This window comes from Eucalyptus grandis, chromosome 6 (genome assembly GCF_016545825.1).
Source record: "Eucalyptus grandis isolate ANBG69807.140 chromosome 6, ASM1654582v1, whole genome shotgun sequence".
Taxonomy (NCBI): Eukaryota; Viridiplantae; Streptophyta; class Magnoliopsida; order Myrtales; family Myrtaceae; genus Eucalyptus; species Eucalyptus grandis.
The window spans coordinates 38,415,434-38,435,744 of NC_052617.1; the positions used below are offsets into that span (position 1 = coordinate 38,415,434).

The following is a 20,311-nucleotide window of genomic DNA, read 5'->3' on the forward strand; positions in this document are numbered from 1 at the left end:
GTAAATGATAACTCCATCACCATTGAGGTTCTTGCTGGTTCGAATTTTAAGAGAATGAGAGAGGATTTTCTGTTTGCTATGGAGCTGACAGACGTTCATATGGCTCTTACTACTAATCGATCAGCAGATTTGACTACCGAGAGTACAGAGGCTCAAAAAGCAAATTTTGTTGCATAGGAAAAGAGTAATAGAATTTACTTGCTGTCCATGAAGCGTTCCATTCAGGGACACTTGAAAAGTGGTTTGCTTGCAGACTGCATGCTAGGCGGATGATGGAAGCTTTGATAGTTAGAAACCGTGTCTCACCTAATGCTAAGATAAGAACACACATGCAAACACTTTTTACTATGACGTATGATGGTTCTAGTGGAGTTAGAGATTATGTTCTAAGAATGATTGATTTACAGACAAAGTTTCAGGCTCTTAATGTTGAAATTCCTACTGCTTGCATTGTCCATCAAGTTCTAAATACTATTTCTCCTGATTTTGGGATTATCAAGACCAATTATAGTTCGCAAGATAAAACCTAGTCTGTTAATGACCTGATTGCAAGGTTGGTGGCAGAGGAAGAGAAATTGAAGAAAGATAAATGACATATTGCACTTTATGCTTCTAGTTCTGCTAGTGACAAAGGTAAAAAGTTGAAGAACTATACCCACAAAGGCAATTCAGAAGTTGCTGGTCCTTCCAACAACAAAGGAAATTCTGAAGGTGCAGGTCCTTCTAACACTCTAGGTCCTAAGAAAGCATTCACCAAGAAGGATGGTGTTCTTTGCTACTTTTGTAAGGAGATAGGACATGTAAAGAAACATTGCAGCAAGTTTAAGACTTGGTTGTCTAAGAAAAATAAGAGAGAGCCTAAAGGTAATGATTCTTTGTTTATGAATTCAATCTATCTGAAGTTCCGACCAATTCTTGATGGCTAGATAGTGGTGCAACTAATCATGTTGCATTTACCATTCAGGGGTTCCTAAACCGAAGGACGCCAAATCAGAATGAATCAAAGCTCACTATTGGAAACAGCGTTGGAGTTGACGTTGAGTTCGTAGGAGATGTTATTTTGATTTTAGATTCTGGTTTTCAAATGGTGTTAAGAAACACTTTTTTACATACATTCTTTTAGGCGGAATTTAGTTTATGTGTCTTGTTTGGACATATGTGGATACTCTTTTGAAATAAAGAGTAATACTATTTCCATGTTTTATGATTCAAATAAAATTGGATGTTGCAATTTATCCGATGGATTATATCGATAGAGCTTATCTCCCAACGACATATACGTTGCTTATTCCGCTGAAAAGGTTGTTTCCAAAAGGCCTCTACCTATTGTGGCATAAACGTCTTGATCACATCTCTAAAGATAGAGTAGAAAGGCTTATAAAGGCCGATATCTTGCTTACTCTTAAAGATGATCAAGAGACTTGCGTAGACTGTTGCAGAGGTAAGATGACTAAGATAAAGAAGAAATCTGTTGTACGAAGTTCAGACTTGTTGGAGGTTATTCACACTGATATTAGTGAACCACACACGACTACTTTGGGGATAAGTACACTAATGGTGCCATAAGTTGTGTACGACACTCACTTTGGTGCCAAAAATTTTCGTCGGATCACTTAAGTGCCAAAAAAATTGAAAAATGCTCACTTTGGTGCCAACGTCAATCTAATCGGCCAGAAATCTGACGTGGCTTGCCGGAGAGCACAATCAGCATCTAAACCACAAAAACGACGTCATTTGGCTTCTTTCCCCCAAATCGAAACTCTAAATCCCCAAATTGAAAGAGAGAGAGAGAGAGAGAGAGAGGGAGAGAGAGGAGGCACGTCATCTTCTTCCTTGAAGAGCGACACCAGCAGCGGACGGCACCAGCAGCAATACTTGTAGCGCACCAGTAGCAACACTAACAACGGCACCAGCGACCGCGGCGGCGGCACCGGTTGTGGCACCTTCAACCCCTCTTCTTCCTCCTCCTCCTCCGCCTCGCTTCCTATTCTTTTTGCCACTTTTTGCTTGAGCAACAATCTCATTCCCTCCTCATTCACCTGGTCGAGCATCTACAATGGTGGCCAAGCAACGGTGGCCAAGTGTTGGCGGGCGAACAACGGTGGCCGAGCGGCGAGGAGAAACCCTAACCCTAATTTCAACCCATGTATGAGCTAAATGGCGTCATTTTTGCGAGGGTGTCCACGTATAAGAGAAAAACGACGTCGTTTCTTGAAGAGGATTAAAAATGACGTCGTTTAAAAGCCGAGCAACTTTTTTTTTTAAATAAAAATGCCACGTAATTATTTTGGTCGGAATTTCTCGCCGGTGGCACTAAAGTGATCACTTTTTCTTCGATTTGGCACTTAAGTGATTCGGCGGAAACTTTTGGCACCAAAGTGAGCGTCGTACACAACTTATGGCACCATTAGTGCACTTATCCCGCTACTTTGTGCAAAATTTTTTATTTCATCACATTTATTGACGACTATTTCCGATATAGATACTTATACTTGATTAAAGAAAAGTCCGAGTCCCTTGATAAATTCAAGATTTTTCGGACTGCAGTGGAGAAACAGTTGGGAAAAGTTATTATGATTATCAGATCTGATCGTGGTGGTGAGTATTTTGGTAGACACGGTGATGCTGGCCAACTTAAAGGGCAGTTTGCTAAATACTTAGAGGATTTTGGAATAATAGGTCAGTTTACTATGCCCGGAAGTCCTGAACAAAATGGTGTAGCTGAAAGGCGGAATCGTACTCTTATAGACATGATGAGAAGTATGATTAGTAGAACTTATTTACCTAATTTTCTGTGGGGAGAAGCTTTGAAAACAGCTCTTTATATTCTAAATCGCATTCCTACTAAAGTGGTTCCATTGACTCATTTTGAGTTGTGGACTGGACGTAAACCTAACTTAAATTATCTTAAAGTTTGGGGATGTCCAGCAGATGTGAAGTTATATAATTCAACATTGAGTAAGCTGGATTCCAAAACTACTCGGTGTTACTTCGTGTCTTACCTAAATCATTCAAAGGGGTATCGATTTTATAACCCTAATAGAGGTACAAGAATTGTGGAATCTCATATTGCAAAATTTCTGGAATTTGATGTAGCTGAAAAGGGTAGCTGCTCACAAGCTATCGAAGATGATAGTATGGTGGGGATTACTGGATCCCTGTCTTATCCTGTGCAGACAATTATGGAGCCTCTTGCGCCACAAATTGAGCCTGTTGTAGCACATGATCCTATTATTGAGACAGTTCCTGATGAAATTCCTCAAGCCCCTCAAATTCAGAATGAGGTTGAAGTAGCTCCACTCAGAAGATCAACTAGAGAAAGACGTTCAGCTATACCACCAGACTATCTAGTCTACCTGGGAGAGCATGATTATGATATAGGCTGTGTTGTTGATCCCGTGACTTATACTGATGCCATCTCATGTCCTCAATCAGATTTGTGGTTAGATGCGATGAAAGATGAGATGCAATCTCGTGAAACATAATGGTGTTTGGGAGCTTGTTGAATTGCCTGAAGGTTGTAAACCTATTGGTTGCAAATGGGTATTCAAGACTAAAAGGGATTCCAAAGGAAAGATTGAAAAATTTAAAGCTAGACTGGTAGCTAAGGGTTTTACTCAAAGAAAATGAATAGATTATGAAGCAACATTTTCTCCAGTTTCTTCTAAAGATTCCTTTAGAGTGATCTTGGCATTGGTAGCTTATTACGATATGGAGTTACACCAGATGGATGTTAAGACTGCTTTTCTAAATTGAGACCTTGATGAGGAGGTTTATATGTTGCAGCCTGAAGGTTTTGTAGTAGATGACTAAGGTAAGCTTGTTTGTAGATTGAAAAAGTCTATTTATGGCCGTAAGCAAGCTTCTAGACATTGGTATTTCAAGTTTCATAGTGTTGTTACTTCATTCGGATTTATTGAGAACAAAGTAGATCAGTGTATATACACCAAGGTCAGTGGGAAGAAATATATTTTTCTCATACTTTATGTAGATAATATCTTGCTTGCTAGTAGTGACATTGGTTTACTACATGAGACAAAGCGAATGTTATCGAAATTTTTTTATATGAAAGACCTTGGTGAGGCGTCTTTTGTTCTTGGCATTGAGATCCATAGAGATCGCTCACGCCGTTCATTGGGTTTATCTCAGAAGGCGTATATTGATCGCGTTTTAGAAAGATTCAATATGCAGGATTGCAGATCAGGAATTTCTCCTGTTGTTAAGGATGATAAATTGAGTCTTTCACAATGTCCTAATTCAGATTTTGAGAAAGCTCAAATGAATGATGTACTTTATGCTAATGTGCTTGGAAGCATCATGTATGCTCAAGTTTGCACTAGGTCAGATATTGCTTTTGCAACAGGGCTTCTAAGCAGATATCAGTCAAATTCATGACACGATCACTTGGTTGCTGTCAAGAAGGTTTTAAGGTTATATGCCGATGTATAAACATGTTCCAGACTTGCAACTAGCAGGCTATTCAGATGCAGATTTTGCTGGTTGTCAAAATGATAAGAAGTCAACGATATGATACATATTTATGTTGGCAGGAGGTGCAGTATCATGGAAGAGCGAAAAACAGAAATCCATATCTTCTTCTACCATGCAAGCGGAGTTTGTAGCATGTTTTTCAACTGCTACTCAAGCTATTTGGCTCCGAAACCTCATTAGGGAGTTACCAGTTTTTGATTTTATGGATAGACTCATACAGCTATATTGTGACAATAACTCTGCAGTGTTGTTTATTAATAACAATAGAAGTCTCAATGGGTCTAAACACATGGAGATCGAGTTTTTGTCTATAAAGAAATCAGTGCAGAATGGTGACGTTGCAGTAGATTATATTCCTACAAATGATATGATTGCAGATCCACTAACTAAAAGCCTACGCCCGTGTGTTTTTTATCGACATGTCATTAGTATGGGCCTAGGAGCATCTTAGGATGCTGTTATTTAGTGGGAGCTGTGTTTTATTTTTCCTTGAATAAAGTTTACATCTGTTTTGTTACAATTTAGTAACACTTTGATATATATATGTGTGTGTGTATGTGTGTGTGTGTGTGAACTTTTGCATTCAATAAAGTATTTTTGAATTGATTGTTATTATGTTGAATATATATATTGTTAAAAGTCTCAGAGGTATTGCTTAAATCTTGAGTGAAAGCTAGGGACATCCGGGCATCCGGTTATTAGCCTTGTGCATATGTCTTGTGATACATAAAGAAATGTTAACTGTAAGGATAAGACATATGTCGGTTTATTGGAACCATAAAGTATTCTCTAGTAGTACAAGTTTTTGTGACGCCTAAAGTTAAGAGAATTGTGACTGACAAATAGGATCTCTCTATATGAGAGATGTTATTCATTTGCCACACTACCATATTGAATCCATATTAATAAAGTTGAGAACATTCGTGACTATGGAAGGTTCTGTGTGTATACATGCAGTTACCGCCATGATTCAGTGTTTAAGACTTTATGGGATATGATTGACTATTAAGAATTATCTCTGGATCAATGTGCGCACATACAGTACGATTTCAATCAATATGGTCTAAGTGGGAGAATGCAAGAGTTTTTCTAATTGTGGACTACATTAATTGATATTGTAATTTACCATTTAACGTTTACTGTTTTACGGGGTTTAGTCTAAGATGAGATAGAAAGTTTCTTAATTAGTCTAATATGGGCTGACTAGTGTGGGCCGAGTTGAGCCTGGTCCGTAATGATGGGGACTAGTTGGAAACTCGGCCCACACTAGCTAGCCCATATTAGATTAATTAAGAAACCTTCTATCTCACCTTAGACCAAATCCCGTAAAACGGTAAACGTTAAACGGTAAATTACAATATCAATTAATGTAGTCCACAATTAAAAAAACTCTTACAATACGACCAATGCTACAAGGGGAATCAATCTCATCAATGAGTTGCTTGCCACACTCATCCACACTAATTCATCCTATCCAAAATCGAGCTCATACAATTTATTTTTTTTTGGTCGGGGAGCTCATACAAATTTGATCCCCACAAACTGGAACATTCATCGAAATCCACACACCTCCTCTCACCATGTCTCCGAGCTCTTGAAACGACTGGCAGAACATCAAGAAATGCCCTTTGCCTCGTGAACTGCTCTTCAAAGTCTCGCATTCCTCTCCACTTCTCATATTTTCTTGTCCAAAATTAATGAACATAGATATATAGATAATGCAAAGGAAAATTTTGAAAGCTCATAAAAGAGGGATGAAAGGGATATTTTATTTAATGTGTAGATAGATGGATAGATAGATATCGTCCTTTCTTTTCAAATTGATGACCAAAGATGAACATAGAAATTAATGTTCAGCGCAATATTAATTGCAAACCAGATTTTCTCTTGTGAAAGTTGATTTTGTTTCTTTTCCTTTTTAAATGTTGCCTTTCTTATTTGCTTCCGAAATGCTTAACTGAAACATATAATTTATCGATTATACAAATTACGTGGTATAACCAATCGTCATGTGTTTAAATTTATAAAATTCTTATTTACAATGGACTTTATTCCTCACATTTCGCTCCCGCACGATGTATCCGATGCACATGATACCCTCTTGAACGGCAGGCACCGTGTATGCCATAGCAGCCCTAGGCCAACCTCGAGTAAGCCCAGCCGTCATGGACCGATCCGTTGGATTTCATGGACCCAAACGATCCGACGGCCCATAACACTTTCGACCTCACAGGAATTGTATGCATGGAAGAATAATTTGGCAGTGGACAGCACCCACGTGTCAAGTCAGCTGCTCACAACCAATCGTAAAGAATCCGCATTTACAGGAAAGCTGCGACCACGGCCACAGAAAATCTTAAAGAAAAACTTGCATCGAGTCCCTTCCTTCTGCGCCACACTTAAGCGGCAGATCTTAGCTTCATTACTAGAACAATCTCTCGTCATTACATTCGACCTGTCACTCAAACATTCACAAGCCTCTAGCCACCAAATCCACCTTAAACCAAGTAATCTCGCTAGTGATTTTCCCATACTCTATACGCTCTTCGAGCTGTGCAGAGGAAATGGGAACGACCCTGATAAGCAGTTGCAGGCTTCCGTGGAAATCTAACCTGCAAACTACTACTCCTCTGCATATTGTTTGTCATTCTCCGGTTGATGACAGGCGCTCGAGAGTAAAAGCTAATGGGTATTCGATGGAAACCGATTTGGCCAGCGAAGAAGAAGATAGGTTGGCTGGAAATGGAGGTTTGACAAGGAGGCTGGCTTTAGTTTCGGCGGCGTGTTTGGTTTCATCGACTGGTGCGTTGGGGTTCTCGGGAGAGGGAGTGGCGGCGGTGAAGCAAGGCAGTCTCGCTGGGAGGATACCGGGATTGTCTGAACCTGATGAACGAGGTTGGTTTTCTCATTATACTAGCTTTGATTTGCTTCAGCCAGATCTTTGATGGATTGATTGAAGACATATATCTGGAGATGGGTTTGAGGTCTATATAGTTCCGATGGTCACCAACAATTGCCATCTATGAATTCCTAAAAGTAGAAAGGAAATGCTACCTGCTCTGTTGTCCCTTACCCTTGCCAATATTATAGGCTTGACTCTTCAACCCGTGCCGCTAACAATTGATAATTTCTACTTTCTCTTGTGACATGAACAAGAAAATCACTTATGATAAGAGAATTTGTGCTCAGACAGGTTGGAGGACCTACCGCAGACCAGAGGACAAATCAGGAGGCCATGGTGTCGGATGGAGTCCTATCATCCCTTATGCCTTTGCAGTGCCTGAAGAATGGGACGAGGTGCTCATAAATTAACACTATCCTCACTTTCCAGATGCTTGTATAACATAATTCTGGTACAAAACAAAAAAAAAAAAAAACTCAAAGAGGAGAAAGAGGGACAGGAGAGAGAAGATAAGAAATGAAAGAGTGAAAGAATTAACATGAATAAAACCTCTCCATCGAACTCAAGATTTAGCATTGAGAATTTAGAGTTTCCCTTTGTTTTTTCAAGTCAACACATTACTGTCATGCATTTGCTTTTCTGAACAAGAACAAGCTTTCCCTTTGGTGAAAGTGACTAACCTATATATCACAGGTTCCCGTGTCAATTGCTGATCTGGGTGGCACAGAGATAGATTTAAGATTTGCCAGTCCTAAGGAAGGACGCCTGTTTGTTATTGTTGCTCCTGTTCGCCGATTTGCAGATGGTGAGTTGCCCAGAACTTTGCTTGTTTCTGGTTGCATTCTGCCTCTCGTAGTTTCTTACTTGTATTCGTGGGGTCCCGAACAATGGAAGGACGTGATTACTCCACTTGAATCGTTACACTGGATTTGTGGATGCGTATGACTATTCCAAGAGTATCTAAACCAATTGGCCTCACATAAAATCTTTGCAACGCAGATATAGCTGAGGATGCGAGAATTGAATTAATTGGACCTCCAGACAAAGTGATAAGTGCATTTGGGCCAGAAGTTATTGGAGAGAACGTAGAAGGAAAAGTCATGAGTATGAGCGTGGCAGAACATTCTGGAAGAACATATTACCAATTTGAATTGGAGCCACCGCATTGTCTTATAACAGCAACTGCAGCCGGAAATCGCCTTTACCTGTTCAATGTGACTGCAAATGGTATGGAATTCCACATATCATCACTTGCCGCATTTTACTGGGAAAAATTTAATTGCTTGAATGTATCTTCACCCTTGCAGGTCTTCAGTGGAAGAGGCATTACACTGATTTGAAAAGGATAGCAGATTCATTTCGTGTCGTATAACTGGGATGTGCTCTTCGTGGATATAGTGTGGAAGTTACCCTTTCTCTATGATTTTGTATGAGACTTGCGGTGACTATACAGTGATTTTTATATAGAGGTAAAAAAACCAATGAATTTGAGATAGAAATTTCTTTCGGAAACATCTCGAGGAAGAAACTCTCAAGTAGTTATCTGTACTAGTTCTGTTCTAATTTAGAGGATATCCAGATCAACCAACACAACTCTGATGTTTAGAGACTTTGCACTTCATTTCTCCATAGTCCAGAGCTTGGCTAATTTGAGCTCCAGCAATATCCAGCTTCAATTGCTTTTCATATAAGATTTGGTAAATGTCCCCCATTCATATGAACAATGGGGATCTTTTCTTTTCCTATGTACGTCTGCAGGAGCATCAGGCAGCAAGATGCTAGTACTAGACATGCCTTTTTCCAAGTTTTTGCAAGGCTGATGTAGAATAGCTTTAGCACCATGCCCATGGCTAAAGACACGACAATTCTCATCTCTGTGTCAACCCAATGAATATTTCCTACCATATAGTCGAGGCTGGTGCTTTGACTTGGAAGCACAGTAGTAATTGGCTTCACAGGCCAGTACCATAGAAATTTAGTCTCAGCATATTGTCCAGTATGACATGATATTTTTCCGCGATAAGCACGCCAATCAGGTGAGTAAACCTTGTGAACATGAAAAACTGCCGGTTCCCCACTAAGCCCTCTGAACATGGTATAGCATGGAATAAAATTCAATGGGAGGAAAACTGGCCTTCACAGTCACCAACTTTCACAGCAAGCAGCCATTGTGGAACTGCATCCTGGAACTTTCTGAACCCCTTTGTATCCCATGACTAATCTCATCCTCTCAGCCTTCTCCCATTTATCAGAAGCAGCATAAATGTTTGACAGTAGCACATAATGAGAGTCATCATGGGAATCTTTATTGTGATGAAGTGTTCTAATATCCTTCAAGACATCCTCTGCCATCTCCAGATTTGAGTGGATTCTGCATGCCCCAAGCAAAGCACCCCAGACTGCATCATTTGGTTCCACTGGCATTCCCTTGATTAGCTTAAAAGCTTCTTCCAATCTTCCAGTCCTCCCTAATAAATCAACCAAGCAGCCATAATGCTTGACCCTGACTAAGATGTTGCATTTATCCATCTTTGAGAAGATTTCCAAACCTTCATCCACAAAACCACCATGAGCACATGCCGATAATACAATGAGAAATGTCACTTCGTCCGGTTTCTGACCTGAGTCTTCCATTTTCGTGAAAAACTCAAGAGCTTCTTTGCATTGTCCATGAATGGCAAAACCTGAAATCATGGAGTTCCAACAAGCACAATTTTTCTCGGGTATCCCATCAAAAATTAATTTCGCTTTAGTTAAATCCCCGCATTTGGCATACATGTCAACCAGCGCATTCAAGACAAATTGATTAGGATTAATTCTCTTATTCGTTATCATATCATGTATTTTCTTACCAACATCCAATGATCCAGACTGACCACAGGCTGATAGGGCACCAACCACAGTAACCTCATCAGGCTCTAATCCTTCAGCTTGCATTCCACTAAATGCTTGCAATGCTTTGTCCGAAAATCCATTCTGGGCATATCCAGAAATCAACGCATTCCAGTTCACCAAGTTTTTCACTGGAATTCTGTCAAAAATCGCCTCAGCTTCCTTCACATCACCTCTCTTGCAATACCCAGAAATCATTGATGACCACACGAAGAAATTTCTTTCAGGCATATCTTCAAACATTTCCCTCGCTAGTTCCATCTCTCCATTGCTGGAATAACCGTCCACCATTACAGTCCATGTAACTACATTCCTCATCTCCTGGGGAACCTGATCAAACAGCCTCCTAGCAGTCATCGTATCTCCGTTCTTGGCAAACCCATCGATCATCTCGATCCACGTCACGTGGCTTCGTGCTGACATCCGTTCAAATAAACACGAAGCCGACTTCGTATCTCCATTCCTCAAATACCCACCGAGCATAGCGTTCCACGTCACAACATTTCTCTCGGGCATAAAGTCAAACATCCTCCGCGCGTCGCTGATATCACCGCACTTGGAATACAGACCAACCAGCGAGGTGCCCACTACGACGTCGCGATCAGACCCGAACTTGATCGATTCCGCGTGCAAAGATTTCGCGGGACCAAGCAATGCGAGAGAAGCGCAGGCTTTGGCTACCAAAGGAACGAGACCCAAACCGTAGCCTCCGTTGCAGCGGATTTGTTTGTACAAGTGAATTGCTTCCCTCGGCGTGCCCTGCTCGAGGTACTTCCTGATGAGGAGAGACCAGTTGGGTTGAGCTCTGGGGTTCTTGACTGGGCTGGAGTGGGTGCGTTGCTCCTCGGAGTTCGGGTACGCGGTTCCTCTGCTGGGCTCTTGCGAGTCTCGGGACAAGCTTGGCCTCATGTCGGAAAAATCGTCGACTCTGGCCGAGACATGAGGGTGCGAAGATGAGATGTTTCGTGGTCTTACGAGAGAGGCTTTATATGTCCGTGATGACGACAAGAACACCCTCTCTTGTCATTCTCTTTCTCCGAAGCAACTAAAATAACCGTCTTTTGAAATCTGAATGATCAAAGATCACCGGTCTTATTAAGGTTTTTCTAAGGTTTAGGTCATTCATGCGACGGGAACAAAAGTACGATCTCACTTACCAAAAAATAAGAGTCATTTAAACTGCGAGCTTTATGCATGTCCGATTGGGGTCTTGTTTTGTTTTCTTTTTAATTGCATAAAGTCACCCAGTCCAAACTCAATTATATATACTAATGTCGAAGCAGGCACAAAGTGCATACATGATAATAGAAAGTTTTATACGACCCGAGAGGAAAAGACAACATTTTGAGAAGAATCGGATGATTAGTTACAAAGTAAAATAGTGATGGTGGCTAATTATTAAATATGCATGACATGGAGTGATTAGTCAATTGAATGAGTTTGGTAAGTAGTAAGGATAACATTTGAATATTAAAAAGTAGTGAGATTTATTAGTTGGTGAGGCAATAGCTTAGAAAAGCAATATTGTGTGACCCTTAAAGGATGATTAATAACACTGGGACAAAGACATGGTCCGGATTCTCAGGGGAGGCGGGAGAATTTTCTACAATAAGTGAAAACTTAACGAAGTGATGCCATATGGAGGTGGGAGGCTCATGAGTTGTAAGCTTCTTTTCTTGAAGCAGAAGAAGCAGTGACAACATCTTGGAAATGAGGATCTACTAACTCAATGCACAACTTTGACTATATAGGCCAGTCTCGAAGAGTAGAGACTCTAAATGATGGGAATCCGAACGATAAGGCCTATCGGGAATCCGAACGATAAGGTTTGGACGAGCCGTGTTGGCCCATAATGGATTCGACATAAAAGTTCATGAGGAGGAAATATTGCCTGAACTTATCGGAGTGTTGTGGCCGACAATTCCAATGGCAGTGCATGAATTGTATGGGGATTTGTGTCTTGAAATGGGTTCGAAGTGGACGTCACGGATTCTTGAAATACGATTGACTTAGGTCCAACAAACATAATCCACGCCACATTAGCTCTTCGGAAGGGAGAGAGACACCTCCCATTAGATGACCCATAGTAGTTGCCACCCGTTTATCGACTAATGCAATTCTAAAGTTTTTGTACAAAATTCTAATAAAGTTCTTCTAGATAATTTTCCACTAAAATTTGCTGACGCAGCCGTGCATACGTAGGATAGCTGGCAATGATTGGATTACCACGTTAGCAATTTCCAATAAAAATTGATGGGAAAAACTACATTGAAATTTGGCACAAAAGTTTAAAAGTTAATTAGTAAAATTGAAAAATTAAAAAGTGAATTGACATCATACAATAGGTTTATGATTGAGAATCTAGAGGGTCGAATTTGCCGGACTTGCTAAATTCAGTTTAGTATACGTAACGCACTCATCGAATAATTCCTACAAATCCATTGCCAAATTTGGCTACGGAATTTGCTGGCGAGGTGCATTTCGGAAAGAATCCGATGCTAGTCCTCCAAAACTTAAATTAAAACACTACATAATCCCACCTTCCAATATCCTCCTCCACCTTTTTGATATTGTGGTCATCACTTTCATCCGCAGTACGAAAGTCGAAATGTCCAACAGCTCAAAGCCCCAGAAAGGACCCCGACACGTTTAACATGTTCAATTTGGTAACAAGAATCCAAAAGCTTCCTTGGTATCCCAGTTCACGACATGTGCTTGCGTTCCGTGTGTTGGATCATCATCGTCATCGACCGCCAAACTCCACTTTCGGCGATAGTGAAGTAAAGCCAAGCCCGTGCTGGATCGATTGGCCATTCCATCTAAGATTCCGCGGGCAGAGTTTGGCAGTCTTGTCGCCTCTTCTCTTTACATATTCTCGTGATCAGAAAGAACAAAACTCCTCCATTTCAAGATAGATTGTCATTATCGGCTGGTCTAGAGTTTTACGCCCGGATATGATATATGGTCATGTATCACATATCTAGTTGGGACTGACATCACTTTTTCTTTTTCTTTTCTTTTTTTATATTCTCGAGCTTGTATTCTAGTTGGCACGGAGATCATCGAGAAGTGGCCAAGGTTTTGAACCCGTCCACATATCTCTTGCCTCAACATCACTAATTCTTCAATGTGGCACACTTCGACACAACTCAACCGTGCATTTTGACACATATCAATGGTTGAGCCTTGTCCACATGGTATTTCTTCGGATAATCACAAGAAGGTACTAGAGAGAAAAAAGAAACAATGGGATTCATGGGACTCAGTAACAACCACCATCGCCCATAGTGTCCAAAAATTCATTAACGAGCTTTCTATTATTATATCCATGAAAAGGTCGCCTCCCGAAGACTCTAATGTCAGTGCGCACACGTTCTCAAAATTAAACAGATCCTTTGGACGGTGCTTGTACAGGTAAAATGCAGACAAATCTCATCAAACCATCCCCGTGATGCCACCTCACCTTAAGAATCACAATGAAAATTGAATACCTCGACGTTGCAGGATTACAGCAAACGTGACTCAAACCCTAGCCGACCAAAAACAGTTTAGTTGAAGAGATGTCCTTCAAAAGATTAAGCCCTCATCTGATCAAAAGCTAATCGGATGTGGATTTTATAGCATACGCTGAGGTTCGAGGGACTCGATTCTGCTCATTTCTTACGCATTCAACCTCACCTACCTTTTGTCTTCCTCTAGCAAGGACCCGAAGTTTCATCACGAAGCAGGACACAAGCGCGCTCAAATGGAGTTGCACGAATATTGTAGCGTGACTTGTACCAAAGGGCACCAGATGCGGCGCAATGAATGTACGAAAGGGAAGTAGACAATTATCACGCCCCATATTTATTGCTCTGTCCAGTGTCCGAAAACTTGGCTTATTCCATCTAGGTGAGGGCAAGACATGTCAGTATTTGAGATAACCTATCGTGCATGAAACCATAGATGCTTTCCAGTTAGATTATGTGGCCGAATCCTCGGTCGCTCAAGTCCCACAAGACTCTCTGGTGCACTCTCAGCCATGGGAAGGTTTCTAGGCCATTTGGCTTATATTTCCCTCCCTTTTAGGGCAATGTACACATCATAACCTTCAAGGCTTCAATGCCTGCTATAAGTTCACCACCCATAACATTATGATGGGCCCTTCTCAAATCGAGTGTTTGATCCCACATGCATGCATAGAGTGTTGTCATCACTTTGACTTTTTTTTGTCATCATTTTGGTGATTGTCAAAGAAGATTTGAGATGGTTAATTCACTCCGTTTCAAACGTAAGATTTGGATCGTGATTGTAATAAGCATTGGAAGATATAAATGCATCGAGCATATTATCAGCTGACTTATTATTCACTAACTCATCTGTCTTTAATGGTATGAATAGCCATGTCATATTCCAAAGTTACATTCCAATCACACTTATGTCATAAAACACTTATTGCGGAAATCAAGACTTTTAGCAGCAGTGAACATGACAAAATACTCATCTAATACTGCCTGGATATTTAAGCGCACATGGGGAGAGCCATTGCGGAGTTGACACGTGGCCCTCCTGGTGAGCAACGCATCTCCCCACCTCTCAAAATCTTAAAAAAAAAAAATGCTTAAAAAGGAACTGAAAAATTCAAAAATTAAAATGGAAAAAGCTTCATCAGATGCCAATTAATAAAAATATAGAAAAAAATCGTTTTTGTAAAGCAATCACAAACCATCTTCCTGCCTGCTTCTTCTGGATTTTTGTTGGAAGTATTTCTTCAAAGATTAGGGAAAAGATTAAAAAGAAAAAAAAAAGCAGTGGTTTCATTTGATACTCCTCCCGAGTTTGGATGGGTCAATTTTTTTTTATTTTTTTTTACCATTTCCAAAATCGAAAAGGTAAAATTGAAAAATTCTAAAACATGTTCTCTCCGCACTTTTCTCTCTTGTTATTACTGAGGTAAAAATGAAATTTAAGTCAATTACCCAAGGATATAAAAGGTAATAGATCAATTGCCCAACAAGTGAAAAATTCCAGTGCAGCTTCTTTTGGATGTAGCAATTATTTAATCAATCTATTCACGAAACGCACATGCCATTTCATTTATCTTCACACAAATAGGAAAAAAAAAAAAAAGAGCACGTTAGCTAAATCTGAACCGACCCAAGTTTTAATTTTTCAAATATTTTCCTACCGACTTAGTCAACGTAGCAAAGCAGAATGCAAAATTCTTGTGCCTTATACTGTTATACATATATATAAATGTCCATACTTTCCACAGGGCATGTATTTAATCCAAAGTTATAGCCATTTAGAAAGTGGACTTCAGTCCCAAAATTGCCACTTCATGTACGCTATATATTCAAGTAATAATCAAATGTAAAATTGTACTCTTTGACAGTAAATCTTGACAATATCGATCTTGATGACGGGCACGCTTACAAAATTTGCCTAATCCAGTAAATGCAGCTAGTTTCGATCCAATCAGGCTTATTGACTCTAGGGATTTTGTTCAATCATTCCTACTCAAATTAGGAGTCAAAAATTATCTAGAGCGTGACGAAAATAACCACATCTTTTAGAAATCCAATTCTTGAGTCGTTTGTCAAGGATTTGAGCAGAGGTGAGTATTGAGGACCACATGAACTGGAAATCTCTTGGACCTCAGTTGAGACCGGTTCTAGAGGACATTTGTCCGGTTCCTGGTTCTAGGATTGGAACATCAAACTGATTATATATATATATTTAAAAATTTCTTAAAGAACATAACCCAAAGTTTAGGTCTTTCCCTCTCGCCTCCTAAATCCTATTCTCCCTTCCGCAACTCAAGTCCTACTCCTCACTGGAAATTCCGCTGATTCTATTGAACCACTCAAGAATTGGACTGGATTCAGTCCCAGGACCATATGGGTCGATTCCTGATTGTCGGTTTTTAGGTGGGATTGGATTGGATGAAAAACCAATCACTATTAGATTTGAGGATCCGCAGCACACTGATATAGGGATCACGGTGGTGGGAGGTTCTGCTGGAATCTTGTCCAGTCGAGTTTCTTAGTTTAGAGTGCCCGATTTCTGAGGCATTCTTCTGTCCTCATTACATGGGAAAACGCCTCCAATTCGACTGCAAGGTTCAGAGGCCAGAAAACCTTATGGCGCCCACCTTATGTGCTTTGAATCCTTAGAATCTTGTCCCACTATACAGAACGTGCGAAAATAAACCTCGAGGAAATCAAAATTGAAATAGATCCCGTGATCTCTGTCGAAAGTAAAGTCTTGGCTTCCCTCCCATGGTAATTTCAACCTCAAACATACGTTGTCTGAAAAGTTTTAGGGATGGTATTCAGTGAGAAAATCAGTTCATCTTGTCTCCATGGTGGACGTACGAAAAGAGTGCATGTGAAACATTTATCAAGTTGGCGAACTAGCTATATCGTTCCCTCACGCAGAGGAAGATTAGTCGCGCACAAAACGTAAAATCAGCCGACAACGGCGATGACAATGATGTTGAAGATAACAATGATGGTCGTTTGAGTAGGTAAATCTTGTCTAGTGCTTGGCAATTGAATCACGGCAGATTTTCGGGTCGTCGGCCGGAAAGCATAGCAAAAGTAGAGGCGTGCAGTGCATGGGATAAAGGAGCGACGGCTGTCATTCTTTTACTGCAAACCGAGGTCGCTCCATTCATCTGAATTTGGATGGTCCAATCACGGGACAAATCGTCGGTCGCTTGCCACCACTAGCTCCAAGTAATTGGAACTGCTCGATCAATTAAGCTCTAAGCCCACCCCTAATTATTCTTGACGATACATAGGCAAGGCGACAGTGTCATGTGGTCTTTTTCCGGTCCGAAAAGTCCTGAACCTCTTGTACGATGATAAATTTAGTTCTAAACTTTTTAGTTTGACTAATTTAATCATAAACTTATTGGACGGCGTTCTACGTGGCACAACCAATACTGATGTGAATAATTATTACAATTTTTAAAAAAAATTCTGATTTTTTATTTCTTTTATTTTCCTTTCACTGTTCAATTCTTAGAGGAGCTGGTGATGATTGATGGCCCTCGCTGGTCATTGGTGAGCGCTAAAGAAAACATAATGAAAAAGAGGATATTTAATAAAAATTTCCAAAAATTCGTTAACGTTAACATCGCGTTAGTCAATTTTGGTTAGAATGACATTGGCAAATTGTCAAAATGTCTAGGATTAAATTGACAAATGCAATTTTCCCGTATGTTTCTAGGATTGAACTCTTCTCACCTGAAAGCATGCACACTCGACGCGTGCGTGTGATTGAAACCCTTTTCTTTTCTCAATTCCAACGTTTTCCTCTCGTTGGTGATTATTACGATGGATGTACATTCTATATGAACGTGCTCGAGCCCAGAGACCTTCACCTTTGTGATCTATAAAATTCCTCCTTCTTCTTTTATGTTCGCAATCCAATTTTGTCGACTGAATATGAAAATCACATAATTTTGTCAATTTACAATTTTTCAGATTTGGCATGACCTTCAAGGATTCAGATTTTGGAATTTCTTATTGCCCCTGTGGCTGCACCCGCTCCGTGGGGACTGTCATGCAACATAGACCATGCTTCTTCCGGACGTTAATATTGAATCCGGCAGTAATCCTGGCATGAATCAAGGATCGAAATTCTAGAGCTACGTTAATTGAACTAGAGAGGCACGCACTCACGCTATGATACCTACTACAGCGTCGTCGCATGCTGTGGGATTATTTAATGCTTTTTTGCATTCGGAACTCGAATCCTCGTGCGCTGATAAATTAATGAGCATTCGATCAGATTCATAGGAACCAAAATGCCCCCAAGGACTTCTGAAAGTTATGCCAGACATTGCTGCTCGATCACGGGCCATTTGTATTTTAGCCGTTTTGTTGAGGTGAAAGAGACTTTGAATTTGTCGATTGCACGTTGTTTTCTTGTTAAGAGTTATGAATTCAGATCATTTAGCTAATTTTTTTTTTTTTTTATCTTTTATTTTCATGCCGGGTCATGCGACATTGTAAAACCAAATTCTGTGCACACTCTTTCCGATCTTACGGAGACAAGTTATCTACATCGAGAGTTTGAGACAAGAGAATTTGCCAGGGATTATGTCTTTCTGCATTGCGTTGCCCGACATTCGAGCTCTCATATGGTGGTGGCTAATCAAAGCCATCTGCATGATTGCTGGCACACAACATATTTTGCATTTATGTAGTCAACACCTTTAACATCGTCAAGTAGATCTTGTGTTTCTTTATCTGGATGAGAAAGTTGTTCAAAAAATCCTATACCTATTGCACTTTTGTCAATTTATTTATGAACTTTTACACATTTTATTAATTAAGTTCATCCGGCTAATTTTTGCCCGAAATCGCTAGCGTAGACGTCAATCACCTTACGTAACATGATTGCGCGACGTAAATAATTTTTATAATAATTATATATTTTTTTTTCTTTTCATTTATTTTCTTCTTTTTATTCCCTTTCTCTTCATTTCTTTTCTTTCTTTTTTTTTTTTTCCACTTTTTCCCATCGTCGGGCCTCAACGATGGCTGGTGGAGGTCGTTGGCCTCAAGCGAGGGACACTTGCACCTAGGCTAGCAAGGGCTTGCCAGGCTTTGGCGTCCCTCGCCTAAGGTCAATGAGGACGACCCTTACCTGAGGCTAGTGACCGCCACTAGCCATCAACAAGGCCTGGTAGACGATAAAAGGGAAAAAGAAAGAAGACAAGTAAAAAGGTAAAGAAGAAAAGTGAAGAAGGAAAATTGAAGGAATAAAAAAATAAAAAATTGAAATATATTAAAATATTTTAAAAATTATCCAAGTTAACACACTGACATGCTACATAAGGCAATTGATGTCCACATTATTGATTTATGGCCAAAATTAATCGAATAAAATCAATTGGCAAAACATAAAAAAAAAGTTTAAGGTTGAAGTGGCACAATTACAAAAAAGTTAGAAATGAATTAATAGAAGTACAATAGGTTTAAGATTTTTTGAACAATTATCCCACCTTTGGACACATAGTATTTGAATTGTAAAAGTGAAAGAGAGTACAAACTGTGTGACCATGAGTTCATGGCACCTTAAATTATTATATAAATCAAAAAGGGAGTCAAACATAAATCGTTGCCGAAGAGTAGATCAAGTATCATAGCCCCCTTTTTTCCCAGATAGTACAAAAAGATGGAATCTAAGAAATTTTCTACTAGATAGCGAATCTGAGCAAATCACACACCATGGTGAACGAATAGTATTTCGACTTCCGTGTTAAGAGGACTAAGTTTTAAATTCACGTCGGAGCATCTTACGCAGAAACCAACACTCAGAACTCAAATTTTAACTCGGCCAGTGACCGGGTTACAGACATGTACTTAACTCATTGGGTGCGAAACTAACAAGGGCAGACGATTCAATGTTTATAATTTGCGAGAATGGATCTTGCGCCCGAATCGATCACCCCCCCCTATCCGCATTTCCGAACTCGAGAAGAGTTGGGTGTTTCTAGTCAGTCAGATCGTCGGTTGTCTCGTATGTAGATAGCACATTATACCTGCGCCTGAGCCCTCTTTACAGGCGCTTCGTCCGTTCCTTGCATCGGTATTCGTATTGCTACCGGCAAAGGGCAGGCTGCTTCGGGGACGAAGCCACGAGCGAAGACAAGCTCTTCAACAGCATGCTCGCCCGCGTCAGAAAGCAAGGGTTGCCCATTGGCCGGAGACCTCGGTCTCGATGCCCTTCGCTTGCTTTGCTTTGCTTTGCTTTGCTTTCCTTTCCCAGTGGGAAAGGGGGGAGAAGATCGGCCGGCCGGGCACGGACGTTACCCTGCTTCCCCCTGCCGCGTGACCCTGCCTTGGCGACGTCCTGTGTAGGGGGGAAATGCCGAAGAACAGGGGACGAAGGGGAAAAAACTCTTTGACGCGTTGATTGACGTTGACGTTGTGCCCCTGTGACGTCAAGCCGTAAAGTTCATTCGATTTTACAGTTACAGAGAGAGTTTTGAGAAGAAGATGGGTCTCTCTCTGCCCTTCCTCAAGCGCC

At 40.4% G+C, this 20,311-nt stretch overlaps 2 protein-coding genes across 4 annotated transcripts; one reads left to right on the top strand and one right to left on the bottom strand.

The window, feature by feature from the left end:
- Positions 1-6,988: 6,988 nt before the first annotated feature.
- On the top strand, positions 6,989-8,859 carry LOC104449639 (psbP domain-containing protein 4, chloroplastic). Of its 2 annotated transcripts, none has more exons than XM_010063867.3 (5): positions 6,989-7,386; positions 7,685-7,788; positions 8,087-8,198; positions 8,393-8,620; positions 8,701-8,859. In XM_010063867.3, exons 1-5 carry the CDS (start codon positions 7,056-7,058, stop codon positions 8,763-8,765), a joined length of 840 nt encoding a protein of 279 aa, XP_010062169.1. In that variant the 5' UTR covers positions 6,989-7,055; the 3' UTR covers positions 8,766-8,859. The 2 variants fall into 2 exon arrangements, with proteins under 2 accessions (XP_010062169.1, XP_010062170.1); XM_010063868.3 differs by having other exon boundaries at positions 7,244-7,386; positions 7,681-7,788.
- Positions 8,860-9,122: 263 nt separating this feature from the next.
- LOC104449637 (pentatricopeptide repeat-containing protein At3g21470) lies at positions 9,123-11,351 on the bottom strand. 2 transcript variants are annotated; one of them, XM_010063866.3, is made up of 2 exons: positions 10,015-11,351; positions 9,123-9,942 (listed from the first exon to the last, which is right to left on the bottom strand). In XM_010063866.3, the coding sequence occupies exons 1-2, from the start codon at positions 11,192-11,194 to the stop codon at positions 9,536-9,538; spliced, it is 1,587 nt and encodes a 528-aa protein (XP_010062168.2). In that variant the 5' UTR covers positions 11,195-11,351; the 3' UTR covers positions 9,123-9,535. The 2 variants fall into 2 exon arrangements, with proteins under 2 accessions (XP_010062168.2, XP_018732315.2); XM_018876770.2 differs by having other exon boundaries at positions 9,123-11,351.
- Between the last annotated feature and the right edge of the window lie 8,960 nt (positions 11,352-20,311).

Excerpts from the sequence above, each read along its gene's own strand:
- LOC104449639 (XM_010063867.3), top strand. The coding sequence starts at position 7,056 with ATGGGAACGACCCTGATAAGCAGTTGCAGGCTTCCGTGGAAATCTAAC. Across the intron at positions 8,199-8,392 it reads TGTTCGCCGATTTGCAGATG|ATATAGCTGAGGATGCGAGA; the intron begins GTGAGTTGCCCA and ends TTTGCAACGCAG. Across the intron at positions 8,621-8,700 it reads GTTCAATGTGACTGCAAATG|GTCTTCAGTGGAAGAGGCAT; the intron begins GTATGGAATTCC and ends TCACCCTTGCAG.
- LOC104449637 (XM_018876770.2), bottom strand. The coding sequence starts at position 11,194 with ATGAGGCCAAGCTTGTCCCGAGACTCGCAAGAGCCCAGCAGAGGAACC.